Source organism: Chiloscyllium punctatum, chromosome 16 (assembly GCF_047496795.1).
Source record: "Chiloscyllium punctatum isolate Juve2018m chromosome 16, sChiPun1.3, whole genome shotgun sequence".
Lineage (NCBI taxonomy): Eukaryota > Metazoa > Chordata > Chondrichthyes > Orectolobiformes > Hemiscylliidae > Chiloscyllium > Chiloscyllium punctatum.
This window is the reverse complement of record NC_092754.1, coordinates 36593949-36612626: the sequence shown is the minus strand read 5'-3', so window position 1 is coordinate 36612626 and position 18678 is coordinate 36593949. Positions and strand designations below refer to the sequence as shown.

Genomic DNA, 18678 nt, shown 5'->3' with positions numbered 1-18678 from the left:
TGCCCTCTAGTTTTAGACTCCCCTATAATGGGCAAAAGACCTTGACTATTTACCCTATCCATGCTCCTCATGATTTTATGAACCTCTATAAGGTCACTCCTCATCCTCCAATGCTCCTGGGAAAACAACCCCAGCTTATCCCTTTAGCTCAAACACTTCAACCCTGGCAACATGCTTGAAAATCTTTCCTGAACCCTTTCGCAACTTCTTTTCTCTAGCAGGGAGACTAGAAGTGAATGCAGGAATTGAATTGAATCCTAGAAGGCAGGTTCTGGTAGAGAAGAAGGAATCTGGGTTTACCCCGTACCTTCACTATGATCCAAGAGTAAGAGGACAGTTTAGCTGCTGAGAGAGACAGAAGACTTTCTGAACTGGTTTCATCAGAATTCAGGTGCAGAGTCAATGAATGGCAGGAGTAACAAACCAAAGAAAGATAAGGAAAAAGTATTGAGAGCAACATGGTGTTTTGAAGGAGCTGTGATTAGTACCAGGCTGGCTATAAAGGGGACAATATTTAACATGGGGGAACACCACTAATTTGAAAACAGGCAACTAATGGGAGATGACAGAGGATTGAACTATCAGTAATATTTTAAATTTAGAATATATATCACACATTCCTTCTTTGAATATCATCATTCCTTAGCAAGTCTGTATAAAGTGGCTAGATTAATCCTTGCATACCTTAGAAAGCAGCCATTAGCTGACTTTCAGGGAGGTGGTGGCATAGTGATAAAATCATTGGCTTTACAATGCAAAGCCCCAAGCTAATGTTCTGAAGAACTGGGTTCAAATCCAACTATGACAGATGGTGACATTTGAATTCAATAACAAAAGTCAAGATGCAAGAGTTACTTGAATTGTGACCTTGTAACCACTGTCACAAAAACCCATTGGGTTCACTACTGCCTTTCCTGGGAAAGACACTTATTTTTTGCCTAGACATGACCCATAGTAATATAGTTGACTCTTAAGTGCCCTCTAAAATACCGAGCAAACAACACACCTAGAGCCATAGAAACATAGAGATCTACAACATGGAAACACACCCTTCGGTCCAACTCATCCGTGCCGACCAGATATCTGAAATTAATCTAGTCCCCTTTGGCCCATATCCCTCAAACCCTTCCTATTCATTCAGGTGTCTTTTAAAAATTATAATTGCCACCAGCCTCCATCACTTCCTATGGCAGTTCATTCCATGCACATATCACTCGCTGCAGGAAAAAGATGCCTCTTAGGTCCCTTTAAATCTTTCTCCCCTCACCTTAAACCTGCGCTCTCTGGTTTTAGACTCCCTTACTTTGGGGAAAAGACTTTGGCTATTCATCCTATCCATGCCCCTCATGATTTTATGAACTTCGATAAAGTCACCTCAATCTCCAACACTCCAGGGAAAATAGCCCCAAATATTCAGTCTCTCCCTATTGCTCAAACGCTCCAACCCTGGAAATATCCTTGTTAATCTATGGCAGGAAGACCAGAACTGAATATATTTGTACCAAACCAAAGACAAGGTCTAAGCAAAGAATTTGAAATCGGACCGACCACCCAGCTTGGACCGAAGCACCTGAACTGACACCAGTAAAACCCAGTCCCATTGATGCTGCAAAGCCCTGTTAAACAACATGTGCAGAACTGTGTCAAAATTGGAAGGGATGCTGCATAGTCAAATCAATCAACAATCTGGTATCGTTGTACTTATGGAATCACATTGACACCAGACAAGGTCCCAGACACCAGCACCACTATCCTTGGGTATGGCACACGAGAGATGACAGCACAGTGGTATATAACCAGGAAGGAGTTGCCTCAGGGAGATCTTAACAATAGCATCAAATGGGTAAAGAAAGAGTTGTGTTCCAGAGCATGTCCCAAACCTAGCCAAGCTACTCTGATGTAATTGAAGCATTGGCACCACCCCGACAATGTGGAAAATTGTCCTGTACACAAAGCAGGACAAACCCAACACAGCCACTTACCGCCCTATCAGTGTACACTTTATTGTCAGGAAGTGTTGAAAGGTGTCAGTAACAGTGCTATCAAGCAGCACCTGCTCAGCAATAACCTGCTCAGTGATGCCCAGTTTGGGATCCCTCAGAGCCACACAGCTCCTGACCTCATTACAGTCTTGGTTCAAACATGGGCAAAAGAACTGAATTCCAGAAGGGAGGGGAGAGGGGCAGCCTTGACATGAACATTGCATTTGACTTGCGTTCAGCATCAAGGAGTGCTAGCAAAACTGGAATCAGTGCTCTCAGGGCAAACTCTTCAGTAGTTGGAGTCATACCTGACACATAGGAAGATGGTCATGGCATTTGGAGGTCAGTCACTCAGCTCCAGGACATCTCTGCATGAATTCCTCAGGGCAGTATCCCAGGCCCAACCTGTAATGATTCCAATGAGGTCAGCCAGGTAAACCTGACAGACTATGAGTTCCTGATTGGACCAGGATACCATCCCCAATCCGGGAGCCCTGGCTGACCGATATAAACAGAAGTGTCAGACATCTGGGAGCTGGCTCTGAGGGAGCTGGATCAGTGTCAAGGACTCTCCATGCGTAATTAAAAGGGGACCTGGTGATGGGATACCTGCCTCTGTGGAGTTATTTCACAACCATCTTCAGCTGCTTTATCAATGCCCTTCCCTCTATCATAAGATCAGAAATGGGAATGTGCAATCATCAGCGAACAATGTTCGGTGCCAGTTATGAGTGCTCAGATATTGAAGCAGCTCATGGGCGAATGCAGCAAGGGCTGGACAATATGCAGACCTGGGCTGATAAGTGGCAAATAACATTAATGTGCCAAACAATGACGCGTCGCCAATAAATGAATCTAACCATTGCCCTTTGCTATTGAACAGCATTACCATTGATGAATGCCCTACTATGAGAGTACTGGGGGTTACAATTGACCAGAAACAGAATTAGAAATACTGTGACAAAATAAATTAGGCTAGGAATACTGAGGCAAGTAACTCATCTCAAACTCCTCAAAACCTGTCTGCCGTTTAGAAGGAATAAATAAGGAGTGTGATGGTCTACTCCCCATTTGCAGGATGGATGCAGCTCCAAAAATATTCAAGAAGCTTGAAACAAGCAGGACAAAGCCGTCTGCTTGATTAGTAACCCAACCACAAACCTTCACAGTGTTCACTCACATCATTACTGACGCACAGTAGCAGCAGTGTGTACCTTCTACAAGATACACTGCAGTGACTAACAAAGTGTCTTCAGTCAATACCTTTCAAACCTGCAACCTCTGCCATCTTGAAGAATAAGGACAGCAGATACATGGAAACACTACCACCTGCAAGTTCCTGTCCAAGCTATTGACCATCCTGACTTGGAAGTATATCATCATTCCTTCACTATCACTGGATCCAAATCATGGATCTATCTTCATCATTGTTGGTGTCCTGACACTCTGAGGTCTGTCGTGGTTAAATCTGATTTCTCTTCACGGATGCTGCTTCACAGAAATCACTGGAAAAACTCAGCAAGTCGAGCAGCAGGTCTGTGAAGAGAAATCAGAGTTAACGTTTTGGGCTGATTAATCCTTCCTCAGACCTGCTGAGCTTTTCCAGCAATTTCTGTTTTTGTTTCTGATGTATAGCATCCGCAGTTCTTTTGTTTTTTTGTCAGGGCTGGAAATGGACCTCCAGTCCTACCTGCAATTCCATGTTGTACTGCAGGAGGGGCTGTAGAGTCTTCAATGTCTCTGACAAGAAAATGTCAGTTTTAATTTGACTTAAAACATTTCCTTTCTCTTGTACTTCCTTTACATTTTAACTGTATCTTGCACTTACTTTCACGTTCAATGGGTTGACTTGTTTCAAAAGGATTTGTGTACAGGCGCAAGAATATCTTGCCACAATTATAAAGGCCTTGGTGTGAGCACACTTGGAGCATTGTGTGCAGATTTGGTTTCCTTGATGTTCGTGCTGTAGAGAGAGTTCAGTGAAGTTTGACCAGATTGATTCTTGGGATGGTGGGACTGATGCTTCAAGAGAGATTGAATCAATTAGAATTATGTTCCCTGAAGTTCAGAAGAATGAGGTGGGGCTCTGACAAAAATGCATAAAATTTTAACAGGACTAGGTAGTGTGGATGCAGGATAGTGGGAGAGTCCACAGCCAGGAGTTGCAGTCTAATGTTACGGGTTAAGCCATTTTGGACTGAGATTAGGAGCAGTTTCTTCACCTGCAGAATGGTGAGCCTATGGAATGCGCTACCACAGAAAGCAGTCGAGGTCAAAACAATTTATGATTTCACAAAGGAGTCAGATGTAGCCTCTGAGGCTGAACCGATCAAAAGATATGGGGGAAAAGCAGGCTATTGATCGTACTGAATAGTGGAACAGGGCTGAAAGGCCTCCTTGTGCTTCAATTTTTAATGTTTCTACATTTAGTGATAGATCCTCGTAACTTGCTCACCACTAGCAATAAATAGGCAATCCTGTAGTTCCCTGGTTTCTTGCTCACCCCTCGTAAATAATGGAACATTAACAAACTCCAGTCTGAATGACACAATTCCCAAATCAAGAGAATTTTCATAGACTTTGAATAATGCTTCCGCAATTCTCTCTCTCACTTATTTTAATATGTTCAGGTGGAAAATATCAAGCTTTGCAGATTTATCTATCATAAGTTCCATTATTCCCTTTATTACAATTTTAAACATTTACAATGAATGCAATAAGTTTGTCTTCTCAATTTATCTTTAGTTTCTCCTTTTTTTAATCCTCTTGCTTTTCTTATTGTTGAAAATGGATACAAAACATTAATACAATAATTCTGTCATTATCTTGATGTGTATCACAATGTCACCTGCATCTGTCTTCAATGGATCGACACATCCTTTGGCCACGCTCTGATTCTGGAAATATTTATTGAAACATTCTTTATTAGCATTTATATTACTTGCAAGTCTCTGTACTTATTCACTTTGTGCAGCTCCCAGCACGACCTTTGTGTCCAGTTGCTGCTTCCTGGTTTGCTCCCTTCCCCTAACCATGAACTATCTCTTTTCTTGGAATTTGTGCAAATCACTTCCTTCAGCCTATACTAACCTGCTGATAGTAGCTTGACTGTACAAGTTGAACTCTTGCACCACCACTGATACACAATGGCGTTGAAATGGAGCAGATACTTTCAGAACTATCTCTGAAAGAGGGACCTTTATTTGCATTTGTCTATGTTGCATTAGTTCTGAGAATTATTACATGCTAGCAACCTGAAATGATTGCACTTCACATCCCCTGTGCTAGCATCCCTGACCTTGATGAGCACAAAATAATGTTTCTGTAAAAGTTATGACATTTATGATATTTAAAGGGTAAAAGGTTTTGCTATCTAGTGATATCATCACTGAACTATTAATTCAGAGACCTAGCTAAAGTCCTGGGTTTAAGCCCTGCCATGGCAGATGGTGGAAAATGATTTCAATGAAAATCTGGAATTAAGAGTCTAATGATGATCATAGAACCTTTGTTGATTGTCAGGAAAATCTCACCTGGTTCACTAATGATCTTCAGGAAAGGAAATCTGTCATCCTTACCTGGTCTGACTGACATGTGACTCCAGACCCACAGCAATGTGGTTGACTCTTAACTGTCCTCTGGGCAATTAGGGATGGGCAATAACTGCTGGCCTAGCCAGCGACACCCACATAATGTGGGCAAGGGTCAGTGTTGGGACAACAGCCTTTCATGTTACACATTAATGATCCAGTTTGGAGGTACTGAGGGCATTCTAGCCATGTTTGTGGATGATACAAAGATAGGTAAAGGGGCAGGTAACATTGAGGAGATAAGAAGGATTTGGACAGGTTAGGATAGTAGGCAAAGAAAAGTGGCAGGTGGAGTACAATGGGAAAAGTGTGAGGTCATGCATTTTGGTAAGAATAGGAGCATGCATTATTTTCTAAATGGAGAAAAAAATTGAGAAGTCCGAAGTGCAAAGAGACTTGAGAGTTTTAGTCCAGGATTCTCTGAAGGTACACTTGCAGGTTGAGTCAGTAGTTAGGAAGGCAATTGTAATGTTAGCATTTATTTTGAGAGGACTTGAATATAAAAGCAGGGATGTACCTCTGAGGCTCTGTAAGGCTGTAGTCAGACCGCATTTAGAGTACTGTGCACAGTTTTGGGCCCCAAATCTCAGGAAGGGTGCATTGGCCCTGAAGTGGGTTCAAAGGAGGTTCACCAGAATGGTCCTAGGAATGCAAAGCTGAGCAAGTGAGGAACATTTGAGAATTCTGGGTGTATACCCTATGGAGTTTAGAAGGATGAAGCATGAATGGCGTGGACAGAATAGATGTTGGGAAGATGTTTCCATTGGAAAGAGAAAATAGGACCCGAAGGCGCAGCCTTAAAGGGAAGACCTTTTAGAATGGAGATAAGAAGAAACTTCTTCAGCTAAACCGTGGTGTATGTATAGAATTCATTTCCACAGAAGGCTCTAGAGGCCAGGCCACTGAGTATATATAAGATGGAAATAGATAGGCTCTTGCTTGTCAAGGAAATCAAGGGTTGTGGGGAAAAGACGGGAGAATGTGGTTGAGAAACTTATCGGGGAAAAGTGAGGACTGCAGATGCTGGAGATCAGAGTCAAGAGGGTGGTGCTGGAAAAGCACAGGTCAAGCAGCATTTGAGGAGCAGAAAAATTGATGTTTCGGACATAAGCCCTTCATCAGGAATGAGGCTTGATCACCAGTCTCATTCCTGATGAAGGGCTTATCCCCAAAACATCGATTCTCCTGCTCCTCGGATGCTGCTTGACCTGCTGTGCTTTTCCAGCACCACACTCTTGATTGAGAAATTTATCAACCGTGATTGAATGGTGGAGCAGACTCGATGGGCTGAATAGCATAATTTCTGCTCGTATGTCTTATGATCTAATGTGAATGAATAAAACAAAATTCTGGTAGATATCAAAATTGATTAATTTGATATCTACCAGAATTTTGTTTTATTCATTCACATTAGACCATAAGACATACGAGCAGAAATTAGGCTATTCAGCCCATTGAGTCTGCTCCACCATTCAATCACAGCTGATAGTGGGAAGAGAGCTTGCCTTGTTATTTCTGGGTCTACTCAATTTATATTAAAGGGCCACATTCAAAAGAGATACATGATGATTTTGAGTTTTCATGACCTGCAGCCTAAATGGACTGAGATCAAAGTTGTCACATCCACCTAGCACGAAAAGGACTTCAGAGGGTGTAATAATCATTACCTTTTGATCCTTTGACAGAGTTATCAAAGTGATAGACATCAATGATGATCAACATGACACTTATATAAATCAGTGTGAGCATTAAATGGCTTCTGATAGTGAGTTTCTACTTGAAGCATTAACCTTCTTTTCTGATCGTGACGGATCTGCTCTGTATTCTGAATATTTCTTATGTTTAGTTCAGACTTGAAGCAAGAATAATTTTTTTTTTAAATTCAGTGTCATCTAGTCCAGACACAGCAGGATAGCAGTCAGAAATAGATCAAGCTTCTGGTCTTCTACCTCACAACATGACAAAGGAAACCAGACAAGATATCCCAACTTGATAATTACATTGTACTGTGGATGCTGGAAATCTGATATAAAGCTGGAAAGTGCTGGAGAAACTCAGCAGGTACAACAGCATCTGTGGAGACAGAAACAGAAATAACATTTTGACTTGAATCACTCTTCTCTGAGCTCTACAAAACCAGTTCAGAAGAAGCATTGAAACATCAACTCTGCTTCTCTCCCCAAGGTGCTGCTGGACTTGTTAGGCTTTCCCTCCACTTCCTTTCATATTTTCATCATTGGCATTGATTGTTTGTCTGATCTCTTGAAACCAGGGTGCCAAGTTAACGGGCAGCATTGCTTCTGGTGAGCACATTCATATTCAATTTCTTTGTGCCCTCTTGGAACCTAATGATTAATCTGTTTAAAGTGAATGTTTGAGTAAGTGCGTATGAAGTTCGGCAGAAACAAATTCGAAAGAACAAGATGCTTTCACACTGCTGAATGGATCTTGCCAATTCTGCTTTCAGAGGGACCCAGTAGCTATGAAGTTGAGGGCACTTGTGTTCCCTTGTCTGAACTGAATTTCAAAACTGAGCATGACAGATTTTTGTTTGGTAAGACTATTAAGGGATGGGGAGCTAAGGTGATAAACCTGAAGTTCAGATTTAATTGAAAAGCAGAACAGGGTTGAGAGGTGCATCACCTCCTCCTGTGCTGATGCCACTATGTTCTGTAGTCACAAGGTCTTTAGCTCTGCACTTGGGCAGTTCACCTTGCTGACTTCATGCTGTAGAGAAAGAGACAGCAATTTATCTGAACAAATCTGTAATGTTCCTGGTAAGATGTGGTGGATGCACTGGGCTCATGGAATAAAAAGACCTATCCCTCCTCTCCAACCAAACACCTTTACCAGCACCTCCATCCACCTATTGCACTCTCAGCTACCTTACACCCACCCCCACCCCCACCCCCTCCCATTTATTTCTCCACCCCAGCTCATTCCTGATGAAGGGCCTTTGCACGAACCATCAGTTCTCATGCTCCTCAGATGCTGCCTGACCTGCTGTGTTTTTCCAGCACCACTCTAATCTTGACTCTAATCTCCAGCATCTGCAGTACCCACTTTTTCCTCATGGAATAAAGAGTCTGCCTTTTGAAGGACTCTTCACTGCCCTCAGTAGGAAAGAGAGGGTTCAGAAAAGATTGACCAGGATGTTGCTGGGAATGGAGGGTTTGAGTTATAAGGAGAGGCTGGGACCTTTTTCACTGCAGCGTTGGAGGTTGAGGGATGACCTTATCAAGGTTTATAAAATCATAAGGGGTATACATAATGCTAACGGCTGGTGTCTTTTCCCTCGGATGGGGGATTTCTAGACTGGGGACATATTTTTAAGGTGAAAAGAGAAAGATTTAAAAAGAACATGAAGTCAACTTTTTTACACAGAGAGTGGTTCTTGTGTTGGATGAACTTCCGCAGGAAGTGGTGGATGCAGGTACAGTTACAACTTTCAAAAGACATTTGGATAAGTACACTGGGTGGCACAGTGGCTCAGTAGTGAGCACTGCTACCTCATAGCACCAGGGACCCGGGTTTGGTTCCACCCTCAGCCTACTGTCCATGTAGGTATTGCACATTATCCCTGTGTCCGCGTGGGTTTCCTCTGGGTGCTTTGGTTTTCTCATGCAGACCAAAGATGTGCAGGTCAGGTGAACTGGCCTTGGGAAATTGCCAATAGTGTCCAGACATGTGTAGGCTATGTATTAGCCATGGGAAATGCAGGATTACGTGGATAGGGTAGGGAGGTGTGTCTGGGTGGGATATTCCTTGGGAGGGTCAGTGGCTTCGATTGGCTGAATAGTCTGCTTCCACACTGAAGGGATTTTATGAACAAGAAATGTTTGGAAGGAGATGGGTCGAGAGTGTGATGCTGGAAAAGCACAGCAGGTCAGGCAGCATCCGAGGAGCAGGAGAATCAACATTTCAGGCATAAACTCTTCATCAGGAATGACGCTTGTGGGCCGGGGTCCAAGAGATAAATGGGAGGAGGGGTGGGCCCAGAGGGGGAAGGTAGCTGGGAATGCAATAGGTAGATGAAAGTGAGGGAGAAGGTGATTGGTCAGAGAGGAGAGTCGAGCGGATGGATGGGAAAGGTGATGGACAGGTCAAGAGGGGGGTGCCGTGTTGGAGGCTTGGGACAGGAAATGAGGAAACTGGTGAAATCAATGGGTGGCTGGGAGTCTTGATTGAAAAAGTGGGCCCAGAGGCGGAGGTGGTACAAGAAATGTTCAAGGTTGCAACCCATGTCGAACTCATTAATCCACGAGCATAGAGGAGTGAAGGTGAGGCCTTTGCTGAGGACTAAACGTTCTTCCTCAGTGAGGGGGAGGTCTGGGGGAATAATGAAGACTCGGCCCACCCTATCTCCTGTAAAAACGCCATTCCAAATTCCTCTGCCTCTGCCGCATCTGTTCCCAGGATGACTAATTGCACCTTAGAAAATCCCAGATGGCCTCCTTCTTCCAAGATCGCAATTTCCCTTCCTACATGGTCAACAATGCGCTCCAGTGCATCTCCTCCACTCCTCTCAATGCAACAACGCAGAACTTCCCTGGTCCTCACCTTCCACCCCACCAACCTCCGCATACATCGCATCATCCTCCGCCACTCCCGCTACCTACAAATGGACCCCACCACGAGAGATGTATTTCTCTCCCTACCCCATCAGCATTCTGAAAAGACCATTCCTTCTGCAACTCCCTCGTCAGATCCATGCCACCCACCAGCTCACACCCCACTCCTGGCACCTTCCTCTGCCACTGCAGGAAATGCCAAATCTGGACCCACACATCCCCCCCTAATCTCTGTCCAAGGCCCCAAAGGATCCTTCCACATATGACAGAAATTTGCCTGTACCTGCACCAATGTCACCAACTGTTTTCGTTGCACCCAATGCTGTCTCCTCTACAGTGGGGAGACAGGATGCCTCATTGTGAATTGCTTCAGAGAACATTTCAGAGAACCAATACCACTGCCCTGCGGATGAACATTCAACTCCCCCTCCCACTCCACCAAGGACATGCAGGTCCTGGGCATCCTCCATCGCCAAACCCTTACTACTCAACCATTTGGAGGAAGAATGTCTCATCTTCCGCATTGGAAACCTGCAATCGCATGGGATCAATGTGGATTTCAACAGTTTCCTCAGTTTTCCTCCCCCCCACATTATCCCAGTCCCAAGCCTCCAACACAGCACCATCCTCTTGACCTGTCCATCACCTTTCCCATCTATCTGCTCCACCCTCCTCTCTGACCTATCACCTTCTCCCCCCACCTTCATCTACCTATCGCATTCCCATCTACCTTTCCCCCCCCCCCCCCCCCTCCCCCGTCCCACCCCCTTCCCATTTATCTCTCAGCTCCTGGCCCACAAGCCTCATTCCTGATGAAAGACTTATGCCCACAACATTGATTCTCCTGTTCCTTGGATGCTGCCTGACCTGCTGTGCTTTTCCAGCATCACACTCTCGACTCTCATCTCCAGCATCTGCAGTCCACACTTTCTCCCTGGTGGGAAATGGATCATGCGTAGGCAGGTGGAACTAGTTTACTTTGGGATTATGATCACCATGGATTAGTTGGACCGGTCCAAATACTATATGAGTCTATGAAACTAACAAAATTATGTCAGGTCTTATGAGGTCTACCATAGATCACCCAAATATCATTACAGTTTGCTCTCTACATAGATGGACACAATCAGTATTTCACCTCATCTGAATGCCTTGTTGGAAATCTTGGCTTGCCTGGAAAATGGGGTATTCAATGGAGATGTATGCACTTTGGTTCCTGAGATTATGATCATGAAATGGTCTGTAAATGGCCAAATGAAACACATGCCTTTTGCAGGCTGAAGACTGCTGACCTCAGAATCAGAGTCAGAGAGATATATAGCATGGAAACAGACCCTTCAGTCCAACTTGCCCATACCGACCAGCTATCCCAACCCAATCTAGTCCCACCTGCCAGCACCCGGCCCATATCCCTCCAAACCCTTCCTATTCATATACCCATCCAAATGCCTCTTAAATATTGCAATTGTACCAGCCTCCACCAGCTCTGGCAGCTCATTCCATACACGTATCACCCTCTTTGTGAAAAACTTGCCCCCTAGGTCTCTTTTATATCTTTCCCCTCACCCTAAATCTATGCCCTCTAGTTCTGGACTCCCCCCACCCCAAGGAAAAGACTTTGTCGATTTATCCTATCCATGCCCCTCATGATTTTGTAAACCTCTATAAGGTCACCCCTCAGCCTCTGATGCTCCAGGGAAAACAGCCCCAGCCTGTTCAACCTCACCCGATAGTTCAATTCCTCCAATTCTGGCAACATCCTTGTAAATCTTTTCTGAACCCTATCAAGCTTCACAACATCTTTCTGATAGGAAGGAGACCAGGATTGCACGCAATATTCCAACAGTGGCCTAACCAATGTCCTGTACAGCCACAACATGACCTCCCAACTCCTGTACTCAATACTCTGACCAATAAAGGAAAGCATACCAAACGGCTTCTTCACTATCCTATCTACCTGCGACTCCACTTTCAAGGAGCTATGAACCTGCACTCCAAGGTCTCTTTGTTCAGCAACACTCCCTAGGACCTTACCATTAAGTGTATAAGTCCTGCTAAGATTTGCTTTCCAAAAATACACCACCTCACATTTATCTAAATTAGACTCCATTTGCCACTTCTCAGCCCATTGGTCCAGCTGATCAAGATCCCATTGTAATCTGATGTAATCTTCGCTGTCCACCACACCTCCAATTTTGGTGTCACCTGCAAGCTTACTAACTATACCTCTTATGCTCACATCCAAATCATTTATGCAAAATGGTGAAAAGTAGAGGACCCAGTACCCATCCTTGTGGCACTCCACTGGTCACAGGCCTCCAGTCTGAAAAACAACCCTCCACCACCACACTCTGCCTTCTACCTTTGAGTCAGTTCTGTAACCAAATGGCTAGTGGTCCCTGTATTCCGAGAGATATAAACTTGCTCACCAGTCTCCCATGGGGAACCTTGTTGAATGCCTCACATCTACCACTCTGCCTTCATCAATCCTCTTTGTGACTTCTTCCAAAAAACTCAATCAATTTTGTGAGACATGATTTCCCACACACAAAGCTGTGTTGACTATCCCTAATCGTCCTTGCCTTTCCAAATACATGTACATCCTGTCCCTCAGGGTTCCCTCCAACAACTTGCCCACCACCGACGTCAGGCTCACTGGTCTATCGTTCTCTGGCTTGTCCTTACCACCTTTCTTAAACTGTGGCACCACATTAGCCAGCCTCCAGTCTTCTGGCATTTCACCTGTGACTATCGATGATACAAATATCTCAGCAAGGGGCCCAGCAATCACTTCCCTAGCTTCCCATAGAGCTCTAGGGTACACCTGATCAGGTCCTGGGATTTATCCACTTATGCATTTCATGACATTCAGCACTTCCTCCTCTATATTATGGACATTTTGCAAGATGTCATTATCTATTTCCCTACATTCTTTATCTTCCATAGTAAATACTGATGCAAATCCTCATTTAGTATCTCCCCCATCTCCTGCAGCTCCACACAAGGGCCTCCTTGCTGATCTTTGAGGGGCCCTATTCTCTCCTTTTGTCCTTAATGTATTTGTAAAAACTCTTTAGATTCTCCTTAATTCTATTTCTAGATTAGAGTAGTGCTGGAAAAGCACAGCAGTTCAGGCAGCATCCGAGGAGCAGTAAAATCGACGTTTCGGGCAAAAGCCCTTCGTCAGGAATACCTGATCGGGAGGTATTTGCCAAAGCTATCTCATGTCCCCTTTTTGCCCTCCTGATTTCCCTCTTAAGTATATCCCTACTTACTCTTTACTCTTCTAAGGTTCACTTGATCTACCCTGTCTATATCTTACATATGCTTCCTTTTTCTTAACCAAACCCTCAATTTCTATAGTCGTCCAGCATTCCCTATACCTACCAGCCTTTCCTTTCACCCTAACAGGAATATACGTTCTCTGGATTCTCATTATCTCATTTCTGAAGGCTTCCCATTTTCCAGCCGTCCCTTTACCTGCGAACATCTGCCTCCAATCAGCTTTCAAAAGTTCTTGCCTAATACTGTCAAAATTGGCTTTTCTCCAATTTAGAACTTCAAATTTAGATCTGGTCTATCTTTTTCCATCACTATTTTGAAACAAATAGAATTATGGTCGCTGGCCCCAAACTGTACCCCCATTGACACCTCAGTCACCTGCCCTGCCTTATTTCTTAAGGGTAGGTCAAGTTTTCCATCTTCTCTGGTCAGTACATCCACATACTGAATCAGGAAATTTTCTTGTACACACTTATCTAAACCCTTAACACTATGGCAGTCCCAGTCTATGTTTGGAAAGTTAAAATCCCCTCCCATAACCACCCTACTTTTCTTACAGATAACTGAGATCTACTTACAAATTTGTTTCTCAATTTCCCTCTGACTTTTCGGTCTATAACATAACATAATCCCAATAACACAATCCTTTTCTTATTTCTCAGTTTCACCCAAATAGCTTCCCTGGATGTATTGCCAGGAATATCCTCCTCAGCACAGCTGTAATGCTATCCCTTATCAAAAACACTACTCCCTCTCTCCTCTTGCCTCCCTTTCTGTCCTTCCTTTGGCATTTGTATCCTGGAACATTAAGCTGCCAATCTTGTCCTTCCCTGAGCCATGTATCTGTAATTGCTATGATATCCCAGTCCAATGTTCCTACCCATGCCCTGGGTTCATCTGCCTTCTCTGTTAGGCTCCTTACATTGAAGTAAATGCAGTTCAATTGATCAGTCCTACCTTGTTTTGTCCCTGACTGTTTGACTCGCTTCTATTCTCAATTGTACCAGTCTCAGTTTGATCTCTTTCCCCACTATCTCCCTGGGTTTCCCCCCGCCACTCCATTTTACTAGTTTAAATCCTCTTGAACAGCTCTAGCAAATCTCCCTAATTTTAATTGAGTCCTGCTCATTGGTTGGACATTGTTTGCAATTTTCAGAAACAATTAGGTGCACAGTTTGTCGCCCACCCTCTGCCAGTTTGTATCAGGTGGTGAAGAGTGCCCCTTAAAGGGCTCATTAATTGCTGCTCCAGAAAAGGTCCAAAATGTTTTTGATTGAATTTTACAGGAACCAGGAGAAACAGGAGTATGTGATCCTTGATAGGATTGGCATTGGCTGCCCACTGAACCTATACCCCAAGAAATATTGCCCATGGAAGCTGTGCCTTATAGGTTAATGCCTGTTGATTCTTTACCCCTTATTGATACTGCCACTCGTGACTGAATGCCCATGAAGCATTCAGCCCATGAATGGGCAGACCAGACTCTGAATCCTTTCTGTCGATCCCTGAAAAGCAATACCCCAAGCATCAGTCAGTTTCCTGCCTTGCAGAAACTGCCACGTTGTTGTGGAGCACTTCAGCCCCACAAGCATCAGCTAGAATCTCCTGATGGTTAGTATCTATGACAAAAATCCATCCCTGCACCATACCACTGACCTCATTAAAAGAAAAACTTCAAATGTAGGAGCTAACTGATCGACATTGACTGCTTTAAGCAGTGATGAGCAGAAAAGGGACCAGTTCCATTATCTGGATTGGATTTATTCACCTCAGTCTCACCCGTTTAAAATTCAACAAAATCACAGCGAACCGTCCAATTCCTGCAAAAGCAGACAGACAGCTAATTAACATTCAGCATCCCATCGCTGTGATTTACATTTAACAGAAGGTGAGCAGAGACATGAGTTATCAGTTGTTTGGCAGCAAATCTGAGAGAGGAGGTCAAAGCCTGGTCAATTCTTTTCCCACTCCTTGTGTGCCAGGAAGAGCAGGAGTTCCCACTAAGCTCATCAAAGAGGCCTCTGGCCTACTCCAGGCTGAATAGAGACCGCATCACTTTCTGATGCCAGCTTGCAGCCCTGTTTTCTTGACTCTCTTCTTCTCAGCCCACGAGATGGCAGCTCAGATCTTCCATCAATGATGCAGGGCTGGTCAGTGGAAACGGTCTCTGTTCCCCAATCGGTGTTTCCATCTGCTGACTCACTGTTAGTCGGTCTGCCTACAGGGCAGGCGATTACAGCAGGCTAGTTACGCGAGACCCTGCCACTCAGATAGGTAGGGAATCCCTGATCATGGCCTTGTTGGATGCCCCTGGCGTTACTGCAATCTCCTGTGTCGCTGTCAATATTGGGTGTGTCAATTTCTCACCTATTTCCTGTGGCAGCTGGGTTAGAATCATACAGAAGATAATTTGGTCAACATGACACTTTGAAAAAAGCTGGTAAATTACTTTGTTCCTTTTCAGGTTCAGTGATGATAATGGAATCTGAGTACAACAACCATTTAAAGGAGGGCTTGCAAATGATCTCTGAACAAACATTAAACAGATTCATTATTATCAGTGGGGCTTTAAATGGCAATGATTGGCAGGCAATCTTCCAAGATACTTTAAGTTCATCCTATATCCCTGGCAAATGTCAAAGTAAGTCAGTCCTATGACCAGACCCAGTTAACTCAGGAAAAGTACAGCGAATAAGTCTACTTGTTAAATAGTCCCTTGAAAGAGTAACATTTTCAGGATCAATGAGCTTCTCACATAAACAAATTAACATTGACCCTCCCTTCAAATTGCATTATTAACTCTAAAGTAATTGATTCAGAATTCTATTGGTTGAGTACCTCCTGTATCTCCAATGCGGGATGGCCTGGCTGTGTTGCTTATCTCCCAGCTTAGGTTGGGTTCTGTTGTACGTGGCTCAGGCACTACCATCTTCGGGCTCCTGAGTGTGGCTGTGGTGGTTTGCATAGTGGTGGATGTCGTGCTGGCTGTGGTGGTGGTGGTGGTAGTTCTGGCAGTTGTCATTCTTGTGGAGGGCACCAGGGTCAACGTGGTGGTGGAGAGACCTGTTGGAGTTGAAAACATGCTGAACTCTGTGAGCTCCTCTTTAGTGGGGCCCCATTCTATGGCGCATGGTATCACAGTCGCTGTTCCTTCACTGTCATAAGAAGTGCATTTGGGTTTTTCAAAATTCTCAAATGGAAAGTGGTGACTCTGCCTTCTTGACCTTTTCAAAGAGGTCAATTTTACCGAATCCCTAGTCTCCGTGGAGACCGAAGGGTCCAATTTGTAAGACAGAGACTGTTTGGACTGACAGTTGGTACACAGGGTGCCTGTGTCTGACTTGAGTTTGTGAACTCCTCTTGGCTTATTTGATATTTGTTTTCCAGAATGGATTTCAGGCCAAATCCTTCGAAGCCACCAGGATTTTGTAATTCTCCCAACGTGGGCATCTTTGTACTCCCAGAGAGGGTCAGTGGCAAGTCTGTGACGTGGTGATGGATGGAGCACCTCTGAATTCTGGCTGAGTCCCTGACCCTGAATCTTTGATTCACAAGAAGAAAAATCCATGGCTAGATGAAAGATGGCAAGAAATATCCAGGCATGACACCCAACAGGTCGTCCAAATATATTGACAGGCATTGGGCTGGAAGAAGAACAGAGTACAACATCAGTCCAACGAATAAGAGACAAACAAGGTAATATTTCAAAAGATATTAGAGCGGTTTGGAAAATGAATAAAATGTACTATTGCTATATTTGTTAAAATGTTCAAATCACAAGGTAATACTTTGAATAAAATAGTTTTTGTTCTTGACCAGAGATCCATACCATACACTATAGGTTATACTTGAGATTTTTCTCGAAAGAGAGAGTAGCGCTGGAAAAGCAGGTCAAGCAGCATCAAGTAGCAGGAGAGTCAACATTTCGGGCATAAGCCTTTCATCAGGTTGATTCTCCTGCTCCTCGGATGCTGCCTGACCAGCTGTGCTTTTCCAGCACCGCACTCTCAACTCTGATCTTCAGCATCTGGAGTCCTCACTTTCTCCTCAGAAGATTCTTGTGCCTGGGTATCTTTGTAACTAGCTTTATAAGGACTGAAATGCTGATCTTTTAACTTTATTGTTTTCATTTTTCTAATCCATTCCTAAGATTTTGTACTTAGTTATCCTTGTACCTAAGATGGCGCCAGAAATGATGACTTTGTTCACATTTTGCTGTACTCATAGAACCCTGTACTTCAGTACATGTGACAATAAACCTACTGCTAATTCTACTGAAGTTCTGAGTATTTAAGCTTGCATGAGCTTTTCCTTTTTCCTGTACCTTCACCATTTTAAAATTTTGTCTCCAACTCCCAGCCTCTTATTAATCAACTTATAAAAAGTGCAGCCTGCCTCAATGTCTAAAGTTATCCCATCTCTTGATAATTTACAGGCTTTGAAAACCTGAATTCAGCGTCAGTTAATCTCCAATTTTTGATTTATGTCCTCCACTGTTTCAGTTTAGTTCTCACTTGAGTTTCAATTTGCCTCGATGAAATAAAAGTGTTTTTACTGCATCCATTTGTTCCAGAAAGTGCTGTGCTAAAGCATAAATGTTCCCCTAGCAACATGCCTCCACCAATCAGCAGAAGGCAGGGAGACAAGACAATTAAATAGTCTCTGTGGGCACAACCTGAACATTATCTCATTCGATAAAAAAAAGTCCTGTGTGGCATGATGCCTCCACAGTACACATTGGCTTCATCCACTTTAATAAAGCAATGCAAGTTTAATATCTAATCTTTAAGAATTGTTATACCCTCTGTGTGCAGGTAAAATGCATTGGAGAATGATACATGTCGAATCCAGTCGAAAGGTTTAATGGATATTTTCCTGCTTACATTGTCCTGTGTTGAAGGCATTAGCACATGTACCAGGCCCCGTGCTACAACTGACCTTAAATATAGTGTAACCAGAAACTACGGGTAAATAGGCAAAGTCATTTCCCTGGGGTTGGGGAGTCCAGAACTAGAGGGCATAGGTTTAGGGTGAGAGGGGAAAGATATAAAATATAAAGTATAAAATATAAAAATAGGGGGCAACTTTTTCACACAGAGGGTGGTACGGATATGGAATGGGCTGCCAGAGGAAGTGGTGGAGGCTGGTACAATTGCAACATTTAAGAGGCATTTGGATGGGTATATGAAGAGGAAGGGTTTGGAGGGATATGGGCCGGGTGCTGGCAGGTGGGACTAGATTGGGTTGGGATAT

At 43.8% G+C, this 18678-nt stretch overlaps 1 protein-coding gene across 3 annotated transcripts in view; it reads right to left on the bottom strand.

The window, feature by feature from the left end:
* The window catches only part of ajap1 (adherens junctions associated protein 1), a 367197-nt gene that overhangs the window by 189248 nt on the left and 159271 nt on the right, over positions 1-18678 (bottom strand). For all 3 annotated transcript variants that reach the window (XR_011962715.1, XR_011962714.1, XM_072586729.1), the window contains one exon: positions 16264-17069. Coding sequence is in view for 1 of the 3 variants with exons in the window: in XM_072586729.1 (XP_072442830.1) it covers positions 16264-17069 (806 nt within the window). In the remaining 2 variants the exon portion in view is untranslated. The remainder of the gene's footprint in view (positions 1-16263; positions 17070-18678) is intronic.